This window comes from Trachurus japonicus, chromosome 24 (assembly GCF_045865225.1).
Source record: "Trachurus japonicus isolate A0001 chromosome 24, Traja_1.0".
NCBI lineage: Eukaryota > Metazoa > Chordata > Actinopteri > Carangiformes > Carangidae > Trachurus > Trachurus japonicus.
Window position 1 is genome coordinate 23554316 of NC_140930.1, and position 12861 is coordinate 23567176.

The 12861-nt window shown below is 41.8% G+C and overlaps 2 protein-coding genes across 2 annotated transcripts; one reads left to right on the forward strand and one right to left on the reverse strand.

The window, feature by feature from the left end:
* Positions 1-228: 228 nt before the first annotated feature.
* Positions 229-7484, reverse strand: ccnc (cyclin C). The gene is made up of 12 exons (XM_085770603.1): positions 7365-7484; positions 6891-6997; positions 6596-6680; positions 5886-5955; positions 5705-5756; positions 5527-5582; positions 3802-3837; positions 3614-3705; positions 3432-3499; positions 3240-3319; positions 2947-3065; positions 229-1995 (listed from the first exon to the last, which is right to left on the reverse strand). The coding sequence occupies exons 1-12, from the start codon at positions 7394-7396 to the stop codon at positions 1941-1943; spliced, it is 852 nt and encodes a 283-aa protein (XP_085626729.1). The 5' UTR covers positions 7397-7484; the 3' UTR covers positions 229-1940.
* Positions 7485-8054: 570 nt separating this feature from the next.
* Positions 8055-12387, forward strand: ngs (notochord granular surface). Its single transcript, XM_085770531.1, has 11 exons — positions 8055-8271; positions 8654-8819; positions 9032-9181; positions 9303-9422; positions 9527-9622; positions 10009-10143; positions 10317-10427; positions 10519-10629; positions 10715-10839; positions 11568-11912; positions 12029-12387. The coding sequence occupies exons 1-11, from the start codon at positions 8075-8077 to the stop codon at positions 12120-12122; spliced, it is 1650 nt and encodes a 549-aa protein (XP_085626657.1). The 5' UTR covers positions 8055-8074; the 3' UTR covers positions 12123-12387.
* The last annotated feature ends 474 nt before the right edge of the window (positions 12388-12861 follow it).

Consider the following 12861-nt stretch of genomic DNA (forward strand, 5'->3'; position numbering starts at 1 on the left):
TCACGTCTATTAAAAGTACATGTTGGCAATATCAAAACTGATATGTAAGGTGTTACATGTTCTTTGAGTTCACCAGTAGGGGTCCTACCACAGCCACTGTACTCAAGTGACATTGAGTTAGGTAAAAGGACTGTGTATGACTGTTACAACATCCTGGATGATTCCCCTAAGTCCTTCACATACTTTATGAACCTGACATAACAGCTTGAATAACACTAGTGACCCACATTGTTTTTGCACATCTTACATTTTATTAGCGTAATTGATCCTCCAAAAATGATAGATGACATAAACTTTCAAGTAAAACAATTTTAGGAAATGTTTTAAATCAGAAGTAGTGGGAAATAGTACAGTGTGGTGAAGCCCTTTTATTTTCAGGCCCATTCATGTTAACAGTCACATAACAGATCATAGAAGAGGTGGGAAATCACACAAGGCTGTGTCTAACCTTCACCTCTAGCTATTCATCCAGTATAATAAAGTGACATTAGGTGGCCTTTAACAGGATGTTTGTGCCCGTTTAAATGGTTTTCTGACAGACAGGTGCACAGGAAGCCACTGAGGGGGAAAATACAATGAATCCGATTAATGCAACAACATTAATCCCTAAAAGACATTTTACAGTTCACCTGAATGGGACAATGTGCTATTATGAACGATTTCCTCTGTAACCAGCAGCTTTTATTTTGTAAGGCTTTCAAAGCACCTTGTTTTGAGTACATCCACACACACAGCTCCCACTGCATTACATCACAAAAATATAGACTTCTACAGGTATATGCACACATATTGCCACAACTCAATGATTACATAGATGGCAGCAAGTAAATCAAAATAAGAATTAATCAAATTACAAATGAATGAAAAAAAAAACTGCTTTACACAAGACATTATTCTACAACTAAAGCAGAATAAATGAAGAAATAATTACAATAAAAAAACAGAAGCTGTGCAGCAGGCAAAACCAACAGTGAAACAAAAAGGAGCAATTTCATCTGAAGCACAAGTACGAAGCTAAACCAGCTCATAATTTCCATCACTTTCCTTAATTAAGCAAAAAACTACGGAAAATAATATAAATGAACAAAAAATATAAGGCTATTTACACCAGGGAGGGGAGAATGGGTGGAAGGAAGTGGAGCTGTCATGATTGAAAACAGTAAATTCTTGTTAAAAGAGCTCATTTCTACCTGATAGAGGAGCTTCTTTTGGGTTTTTCCTGCCAAAGTTCATGATAAATCATCAGAGGGCAGGGGTATCCAATCAAGTCACAGTTGCACAGGGCGAGAGCCAATCAGATCCACTCTTTAAAACAGCACAAGATCAAATTATTTTACAGAGAAGACTACTGTACTATAGAGTCCCTGAGGAATGAAAACCCACCCAGACTGGCTGCTCACATGTTGTACACACACAGACACACACATGCATACACAGTACTTGTGATCAAGTTTTCTCGAATCCCACGGAGCTCTGCATCAGATGCTGCGCCCCGCTGGATGTTCAAGGATCTCAGGATCATCAAAATGACAAGTTTCCAACGCCCCCATACACTCCTCCCACCAGTTTACCCATCATTCCCAGCTTCCCTCTCCCCTCCCCCCTGAAATGTTCCTCAGCTTTAGTTTGTTTTCAAGTCTGTAGCAGAGTCGAGTGGCCTCATCCAGACAACAAAGCTGCTGTCGCCAACCTGCTGCCCGCTGCAGGCCTTTCATTGGCTGCTTGCTCAATCCGTAAACCCATGGTGATCAGAGAGACAGAAAGTGAAGACGTGGATCTCTGAGTGTGTTGGGGGTGTCAGTCGAGGATGAAGGGACATCTTGGTCAGCAGACATGTGTGAATTTCCCGACTGGCACTGCAAAGTTTGTGCTGTGTGACATTTTATAAAAGGTCCACCCGCATCAACATAACAGATCCCCATGGAGACACAGACACCACACTAAGACTGGCTGTAGGAGTTGCTTTGGTTCCCATTGGAGCTCTGGTCACTCTCACTAGAGACAGGGCAGAGGAAAACATGGAAGCTTTCTATCATACATGAAAACCTAATCTCTTTACAGTCAAAATGAAGTTAACTGCAGCTGGGAGGAATTAAGTCTGCAAAAACTTGGGAATTCAGTAAGTGAATAAGCTGAATTTACTTAAAGGGATAGTTCAACATTTTTGGCAAATTTGCCTATTGCCAGAATCCAAATAGTCATACGGGTAGGTTCATTACCATTAATTGTTGGTGCATGTTGTTTTTAGATCGGTGGGGCAGAGATGCGAGCTGCTGTGCTCAGCTAATGCAACAGAGGCGAACGGTACTTTTGCCTTTCCCTCATCAAACTAAATACACAATCCAACAACTCCAAAACGCTCTGGTGGACAAGTTGTGACCTGCACATTCACCACGCTATGAAATAATAATGGAACATTAGAAAACTGAGTTGTTTTCTAAACAAAAGCATAGCTGGAAGCCCAGAACTACATCCCAGACACGGCTGCTCGGCGGAGTGACTTCAAAAACGCAAGTAGTTCTGAGTATTTGCTTCATGTGTCGTAATGTTACATAATTATGTTATTATTTCATAACGTGGTGAATGTGCAGATAACAATTTGTCCACAAGAGCGTTTTGGAGTTGTTGGATTGTGTATTTAGTTTGCTGAGGGAAAGGTAAAAGTACCGTTCTCCTCCATTGCATTAGCTGAGCAGCTCACGTCTCTGCCCCGCTGATCTAAAAACAACCTGCACTGACAATTAAAGGGAATGAACCTGCTCCTAAGACTATAGGAATTATGGCAATTGGCGAATATACAAAATGTTGAACTATCCCTTATGCAGCTTTATGTTAATGGTTCATGCTCACTGTGTTTTAGCAACAGTCCATCAAATAAAGTTTAGAAGATCTATGATCTATGAATAACAACACCAGAGTTGATAAACGGATCTAAATCAGAGTTACCTGTTGGGAGGGGGTTTGGGTTTAGGCATCTTGTTAAGCACAGCAGCTATCTCCTTTCTGTCGTCAAAGTTTTTCCACTGGTCGTACAGTTTGAGAATGACACGGATAATCTCCAGGATCTTAACAGAAAATACACAAATTAACAGATGACACTCCAAGAAGATAAATAAGGCTTCACAGTGTAAACACATCAGAGGCAGGAGAGCTGGGGACTTCATTTAGTTGCCTTGAAAGCGAAAAGCTGTGTAAGTATTTTTTAAATAGAAGTGTTTGGGTAGTAAGGGTAGTCTTACTTTGTCCATGTCAACAGAGAGCTCTGCAAACCACTGCCTGGCATCTTTCTGTTGTACAACACAGGCGACATGCAGACAGGCTGTGGGTGGAGAAGACAAACAACTGATCATGTTACATCTAGTAAAGATTGTTTTAAGTCAATAACTACATTACACAAGCAGCAATGAGAAATATATAGGGACAGATCTTACCCAGGGCAATCATGAAGGGAGGGTAGAGCAGACACAGATCTGTCCTGTATGTGTCATTCACTATTCGCCTGGAACAGACACATGACAGCACAGTGAGTGAGGAGAACGGTTCAACCTACTGTCTTTATATCAATATTTTCTATGGCAAAAACTACAGTTCAAAGTGTCAGACTGTGTGGTACCAGGCCAGAGGCAGAAGCATGTCCTCCTGTCCCATGTCCTGCACATACTGCAGCAGTGGTCTGTAGGGGTGGTACACGATCAGGCAGCAGTCCTGAAACATAAGACAGATCAGATGACGGGTTCATCCAGACAACCACTCCACCAACCCACATACAGTACACACAGATCCAGATCTGGTTCTACTCACCATCAACTCCAGAAGGTAGAACTCACATTCTAATATCTATAAAGACAAACATCAAAATCCCATCATTAAAATTAATTTGTTAAAAATACAACACTATCAAAAAAAAATTAGATTCAAATACAAATACATCTTATATTTTTTCATTGCATGTATTTTTATGGAACAACATGCAGTGATATTACTGATGGAGCATTTGAGACTCGCACACACTTCATTAAATCTAATATTTGAAAATAAAATACACATTAGCCTTTTATTACTTTTCGCACATCTGGATGAAGGACTACAGATACACACACCTGCCAGCACCCCCAAAATAATCAATGCTATTAACTATAGGAAAAACAGGGTTCCTACTCTTTTATTGAAATCATTTTCCAGGACTTTTCCAAGACATTTTCAGCTGCTACAGTCTGACAGAGATGTTATTACCCCATACACCAATACATCCCCCATCCCATTCATGCTTGTAGTTTGACAGTTGTACCTTATCTTGTACATTTAACCAGTTTATTATCAACTTCTCTCACCCCCAGAAGTCTGATTTACAGATGTGCAACCTATGGCTGTAACTCATCTATGAAATAATCTCTTATGTGCTTAGAAATTAAGACAAATTTATTATAGAACATCGCAAATACATGTTGTTTTTGTTTTTAAACCACACCTATAACAGCTCTCTGTCACTATCTATCTGTCACTCAGCAGAGGAGACAACAGGTCCAACACTGGAAACACTCATCAACTCAAAGTCTCTAGTTTTCTCACTAGGCACTTCTTTGGAAAAGAAATCCTTGGTGGGGTCTGAAAAGTCAAACAGAGTTCTGGTAGCTGATGTTACGATGTGATAAATAATTCTCCAGGGCAACTCAAGCTTTTCCAGGACTTTTGACCTTTTTTCTCAATTTTCATGTGTTTTCCATGGCTGGACAATTGGCCAACCAGGTTTTCTAGGTTTTCCAGGATGTGTAGGAAGGGAACCCTGAAAAAATATGCTTTTTCTGCTTGCCCCCACCATATAGCTTGACTACTACAAATGTAAAGCGGACATGAACATTAATGTGTAGGACTTGCAGCGCCCCGCTAACTTATTCTATACCATGTGAGCCGCTCCCTCCTTTTATCACTTCATGGTGTCTCTCTATAAATAATAGTTAACACAGCTTTTTGGACAGGCAGTGTGTCAGGGCAGCCCTGGTGACGCCCTCACAATTTGGTGGAAATGCTGGTTTAAAAAAATCCTGCGCTTCACACCACAGTGAGAGATGCTGTGCAGAATGAATGTGTGCACATTACTGCACACAGGTGGTCACGGTCCAACCCTCCTCACACAGCAGCAGAGCTTTTAATCACAGGACTGTGAACGTTAGTTGTGGAATCTCACATATTGATAGGCACTAATGTGGCAACACTGTGTTGGTATGCTGTAATGTAGCACGGCAGTGCATAAATAACTCTGCAGAGGAAACAGGAAAACAACTAGCATACATGATTCACTGGCACATGGATACTGGAATGCTTTAACTAGTCCATTAGTCTGTTTGTTTTACTGTTTAATGTCTATATGTAGAATGACACTACTCAAACATGAGCTAATGTCATTTGCGCACACACAAACAGGGTGTTAGCTGCTGGCATGGTTTCGTGATTGCTATTTTATCCCTATTTGCACCTTACTTAACAACAACTAAATGTCATAAACTGTAACAATGACTTTTTACTCACATGATTCATTCTGTAAGGGAACTCCTTTGGGAAGGCATAGGAGAACCTTGTTTTCACTGATGAAGAGCAAACAAAACAAAACAAAATCATTCTCTCTCCACTGCAGGGAAAGGTGCACTTTGATATAAATTGCATCTGTGGTGTTATACTTAATATAGTAATGACAGCTGTCACTTACACACAGATGTTGCTGCAGAGATCAGCCTGGTATTAGACACAACTCCGAATTCCTGCCAAGGTAATTCATGAAAACATGAAATGTCAAAAACTGAATGCGCTCATCCCATCATTTAGATTCACCCAGGTTGTTAATGTGCTAATAAATGTACAATAACTGTATTGCAGAGAAACTTCCATACCTCAACTTTGGAAGCCAGGAAAACACAGGTAGGAGCCATGAGCACTGGGTCTATACTTTTCAGGGAATATCTGCAAGATAATAAATAATAAATAATTATCGACCGAGTGAGACAAAATCACAAGAAGAGAAAATAAAAATCTCTGAAAGACAACTTCAGATCTTACGATTTCCTCACAGAATGGACAATGGGCAAAGTTCCCACTAGATGGCCAAAAGGGTTACATTTATGAAACCCTACATTAAACATAGTAGTACATAAATCATTTTGACAAAGGCTTGAATTTAAGTGAGCCAATAAAACTTATCACAGACAGTACAACTAATAAAACTACATGGTCTAACCCAAAATGACTTGCTGCTATTGTGCTTTTTATTTTTTGTAAATGTTTTTATTGCCTTACTGTGTGTTTTTAATGAGTGTATGTAAAGTGATGAGCCCTGTCAAAGACAAATTTCTGCTACCCTTTGGGGCAGAAAATACATTTATCTATCTATCTATCTACAACCCCTTATATCATTGGGTATTCTTAAATATACTGGATAATATAGTGGTATAATGGATACTGTGAAAATATGATGTCATCCATGTTGTACCCTAAATGCTGTTTGCTTTAACAAGATTAAACTATTCCATTGATCACAATAATAATTCCACATCATGTAATTTAAATACAGAACAGCTATATCCATGCTCTCCCTCTGTCTTACCTGGCATAGAAACGTTTGAAGTAGACAGTTGCAGTGGCAATGACCTGCTGCCTCAGCTTCAGGTGTTCCCCTAAAGCCTGGATCACTGACAGAGAGAAGACAAAGGTCACAGTTCACCTTTTATACACGCAAATACATATAGATCAATCTCAGTTCTGTATACGGTATCAACAGTACTGTATGGGCAGATGTGGTGCTGTGTTAGTCTGTGTAAAAACAGATGGTGTTAAACTGAACGTAGACTCAGGCGAAGAAACATCAAAGACGGTTTTATCTTTGGAAACAGTATAAATACCATTGGCAAAGAAGATCTGCAGCTTCCAGTACTCCTCCTCTGTGAGGAACTTCAGGTCCTTCTGTCGCTCTTTCATCAAGTCCTGTTTGTCCAGGACCCACTGCAGACTGTACGATAGAAAATACACATCATCACTCAAACTGAAGAGTTTGTCAAACTGAGAGCAGCCAAGCTAGCGGGTAGCACAACAACATCACAACATACTGCACTGCTAGTCGAAAACGTTACATCCCGAGGCATGGAAACTGGAAGGGAAGGTCTAGTTACATTTATAAAAACAACATGAGTATGAATACCGTCCTCTCTGTTTGTGTATGTTAACATCTTTTTTTCTTTCTTTCTTTACAGCAGCAGGAGTTGAGTAGACAGCTAACGTCTCCGTCCGATGCCGCTTAAACACAGCTAGGCCTCACAACAAACACGGTCATTTACAAAATAACGACATAACATGTCAAATATTCAGTATAAACTTACTAATGGGAACTTTGCCAGAAGTTTCCCGCCATCTCGTAACAGTTGAGGTAGAGAAGAACACTTAAAAATGTAGTTTTTTCGTACAAAGAAGTGAATACCACAGGCAAAACAGTTGCGCTAAGCAGACACTGGAGTGACATGAAAACTCCTCCGGACTCTCAATAGAGCGGTAACGAAGATTAGTTCCGCCCCCAAATCTAAACATAGAGGTTTGGTTAAAATGTATCATTTTACTTTTATCACTCTGTTCGATATATGCATTTTCGTAATTTTAATGTTGAATTCAATTTTAATTAAAGGTAATAAGATGCGACAAAATCAAGAGCTATGAAATAATATTCATTATGTTTCACCATAAAATATCTAATAAAACATAAGCAAATGTGCTGTTGTATAGACTAGCTACTGTGCAGTTAATGTGGGTAAAAATAGGCTACATTACATGACATTACATCATGTGTTTTAGTGTGGTGGAGAATTTCACAATCATAAAATTGAGATTCTTTCAACCCTCTTTTAATAAATCAATTTCTTGACCTAAGTGTGATAAATGTTTGTAACCTCGGGGCTGGTGAGGTTCAACATTCCTCTGCAGTGCTGTGGGAAGGGCCCAGCAGCCTATAAAGACGCCAGCACCTCAGCTGAAGGTGTTACAGAGTAGACCAGTGTCCAGTTGAAGTTGCAGCACTTGGCCTACAGGAGAAGTCACTATGAGCCGCAGTCCAGAGAGGATGTCTTCATACCGCCGTCATTTCGAGGGCACCCTGGCCTCCACCGCCACCTACCAGCTGCGGGTGTCCAGTCCCTCTCCTACCCGCAGAGAGACCCGCCACCGCTCTGCAAGCTTTACAAGAAGTAGTGGGACGATGGGGCGCAGGGCCCTCTCCAGTAAGGCTCGCATGACCAGGTGGGTCACCTGTTAATCTTCTGTGGAGCTTTCAGAAATTTGTGCAGACTGATCTGAATGTTTTATGAGTAATGGGCTACTATTTTATTGAGATCACTTGATATTGTGACCTCAGGTTTTCAATAGAGCTACAGAGGCTGGAATAAGAAAAGAACATGAGCAGTTTTGATACACACTGAGAGCTACAGTATGAGGTGGTGAACTGACAAAAGATAATAGGCTAGTTGAGTTCAGAGGCATTTTGACTGGCACCTCCAGTAAATTAGCATAAGTGCCTGAATATCAAGCAGCTAGTGGATCAGTCTTTGTTAAAAGTGAAAACATAGCCTATATAAATCAAAACAATGATTCATCTGTCAGTTCCCTCTTCTGCTCCTGTCAGCAGTGTCAGTATGGGAGCACTGTGCTTCGGTATGTCCATGGGACTGGGGCCAAAACTGGACCTGGATGCGGCTGCAGCAGAGAACCATGACTTCATGACCACTCGGACCAACGAGAGACAGGAGATGGTGGCCCTTAATGACCGCCTGGCAGCTTATATTGAAAAGGCAAGAGGCCCCTCACCCCATGGATACGCCTTCGTTTACTGGTCAAATATGTTTTCCGTTGTTTGTGATTCATTCTCATTTCTTGTCACCTGAACATGAAATCAAACCTAATTTTGACATTTTGCACCAACTGTTCCTGCCAAATAACAGATGACGACTTTGTATCAGCTTGTGATCATCAAGTTTGTTCATTTGTTTCTTCCTTCCTGTAGGTGCGAACACTGGAGTCGAAGAACAAGGTGCTGGAGGCTGAGATTGAGGCCCTGAAGGGGCGCCATGTCCGGCCCTCGGGCCTCAGACAGCTGTATGAATCCCAGCTGAGGGAGCTCAACAGGGAGGCCGAGCGGATGAGAGGCCAGAGGGTGAGAGGCTGAACACAGCATATGATCATCATGTTCTGATGAGTGTTGCCAGACTTTCTGGTCGTCTTACTGGAGTTCTGTTCCTCTCCATTATCTACAATTTGATCCTTGGTCTGCACAGGACATGTCTTTGGCTGCCACTGAGGCCATGGTGGGCCGGTTGGATGCACTGAAGGCCAAATACAATGAAGCTGTCGAGGCCAGGAAGAAGACAGAGTATGACATTGAAGCGCTACGTCCTGTAAGACTTGAAAGCTTGTATTCCTTAGTTTCATTCAAAGCTGTAATGTCACAGATATCTCATGCACAGATTATCCAACTGTCCAACTATCCAATCTTTCCCAGGATGTAGATAAAGCTACCTCAGCCCGGATTGGTCTGGAGAAGCAGCTGGAGAACCTGGAGAGTGAGCTGGTCTTCCTGCAGAGAGTTCAGAAGGAGGTATGTGTCTCTGTCCACTGTCTGTCCATCAGCATACCGTGCATATGAGTCAGTGTCTGGTGGCTGGTTTGTCATTAATGGTTTAATGGGCTGGTAATTATCACTATGACAGGTTATAATTAATTTGAGAGCTTGTTGATGGATTGAGTAAGAACATCAACATGGTAATTATCAGTGTGGTGTGAGGGCTCATGAGCTTATAACTAACTTGAACTGTGGAGTGGTTCGATGATCCTTACTTAATGACGTTCCCTCACATTCATATATTTGACTAAAGTAAGAAAAGATTTATAGAGCAACATTTTACATGAATTTGAAATACAAACCTGTGTTTTGACGCTTGATGCATGCTCTTCTCACATGGGTTGTTCATGATCCACTGAAAGGAAATTGAGGAGCTCATGCAGCAGATCTATTCATCAGTCACCAAGGTGGACGTGACATTCGGCCTCCCAGACCTCTCCTCTGCTCTGAGGCAGATTCAGTCTCAGTATGACAGCATCGCTGCCAAAAACCTACAGGTAAAGGTTTTGCTTTGGAGGGGCCTTTCTTTGTGTATTTGGTTACTTTCTGTCCATGCAGTTAGAAAGCATCTGAAGGAACCGTGGGCTAAGGACATTTGTGTTTGCATTTAGACACCATTCAAGTAAAAGCATGTGCAGCTTTACAAAGTTTCATGTTCGCTCCTCTGCAGGAAATGGACGCCTGGTACAAGACAAAGTTTCAGGACCTGAGCAACGCCTCCAGCAAACGAGTTCAAAGTTTGCGAAGTGTGAAGGAAGAAATCGCAGGCTATAAGAAGGATGTGAGTGTGATATTTCTTCTCTGCTTTTTGGCTGGCACGACCACCCCTGTGTGTGTAAGCTGAGTGTACATGTGTGTGTGTGTGTGTTTAGATCCTCAACAAGGAACGTGAACTGGAGGCACAGAAGACCAGAAATGAGTATTTGCAGGCACAGATCCGTGATGCAGCAGAGAAATACAAAAAGCGGGAGGAGGACTTACAGGTATGAAGTGGCATTGGGCAGATTTATAATCATATATTTTCTTCTGTCTTAAAATGGAGCTATTCTGTTTCATCTATTGCAACAGGAGCGTGTAGCGGCTGTTAAACTGGATCTGAGGCTGACCAAGGAGAAGATAGCTCTGCTGCTGAGAGAATATCAGGATCTACTGAATGTCAAGATGGCTCTGGAGATTGAGATCACCACCTACAGGTGAACAAACCACACTGGTCCACCTGACCAGAGCAGATGACACATTTCCTCACGTTTAAAGGGATAGTTCAACATTTTGACAAATTCGCCTATTGCCATAATCCCTATAGTCATAGCAGTATAGGTTCATTACCTTTAATTATCGGTGCATGTTGTTCTGAGATCAGCGGGGCAGAGACGTGAGCTGCTCAGTGAACACAATGGAGGTGAATGGTACAGGTCCCCTGTCCCTCATCAAACTCATCAAATACACAATCCAACAACTCCACAGCGCTCTGGTGGACAAGTTGTGACCTGCACATTCACCACACTATGAGATAATCATGTGTAATTGTGTAACATTACGACACACGAACCAAATACTCAGAACTACTTGCACTTTTGAAATCAGCAGCTGTGTCTGGGATGTAGTTCCAGCTGCATTTACCTCAAAAACAACTCCATCTCGTAACATTACATTATTATCTCATAGCGTGACAACTTCTCCACAACAGCATTTTGGAGTTGTTGGATTGTGTATTTGATGAGTTTTGAGGGACAGCTCACGTCTCTGCCCCGCGGATTTCAAAACAACATACACTGACAATTAAAGGTAATGAACCTTCCTCTATGACTATAGGGATTATGGTAATGGGCAAATTTGCCAAAATGTTGAACTATCCCTTTAATGATATAGAATATAAAATGGATAAATGTTTATGTACATCATTTTCTTCTGTGTTTGGCAGGAAGCTGATCGAGGGGGAAGACAACCGTCTGAGCACCATGGTCCAAAGCCTCTCCCTGTCCGGAGGCCTGTGTCTCACGTCCACTGTGGACACATGTGCAGCCTCAGCCTCAGCCTCAGCCTCAGCCTCAGCCTCAGCCTCAGCCTCAGCCTCAGCCTCAGCCTCAGCCTCAGCAGCGTCTTCAAAGCTGGGTGACACCCCCACTGACAACAGCATTAGCGGAGCTGAGAAGACTGCAGGTTCCGGCTCAGGCCAGGTGGAAGCGGCCTCGTCAGACACTCAGGCCGACGGCAGCTCTGACCAACAGGCTACAGAGACGTCTGAGAGGAAGACGGTCCTCATCAGGTAGAGGGGGAGTCAAACATCTGTGATAGGTCTCAGTTTATCTTCTTAGTGGCCAAACAATAAAGTGGTCTTTCTTAATCTTCTTCTTCTTCTACCTGTTGCCCCCTTCTTCCCAGAACAGTTAAGACAGATGAGGAGACATACGAGAGCAACGCACAGGAGTGCACCATCATCATTTCTGGAGCAGCTGATGACACAGATGAAGAGTAACCCCCACCCCCACCTCCCAGAATCTTCTCCAGCTGACTGTATGCTGTACACCGTCTCATGTCAAATTAGTCAGATTTTCTTTTTTAATACAAGAGACAACACAACGGTAGTGCTGCTAGAGGAAGAAGAGTTGTGTTACACTGTGTCTCTTCACTCTGCTTTGCCTGCTTCTAACTCTTCAGCTTCTCCTGCCTCTCTGCTCATTAACCCTCCTGTGAGGCTGGGATGTGTGTTTGAAAGTAACTTAATAAAAAGCAAGAAAGCACAACTGTGGTTTTCATTTAAACGTCAATCAACATGACACACAACTCTTTCTGTTTTTCCAGTTTATTTGAACCAGAGCAGCACAGTCTTCCCATCACGTGTTACACAGGACGTACAAGTGACACAACTTCCCTCTGTAAACTTGATTTCATTAGTTAAAAAAAGTAAACAAATCACAGTGAATGAGCAGTAAGACTCCATTGAATAGGAAGTAACATTAGAACCAAACATTAGCGGAAATCCTTTCTTAAACCCTTGTAATTTGTTTGTGCAGACAACTGATGTTTTAATTATAGTGTACTGTATATGCAGCTAAGCTCCGCTAATTACACAGAAATCCATGATTAGGTACACGGCTGCCTCTTGGAGATACAACAACACGTCAAGAGGTGTTTTATGAGGTTGCATAAAATCCCTTCATTGTCTCTGCGTATGTTTCATCTTCACATTAACAAATATAAAGTAATAGAAAAGT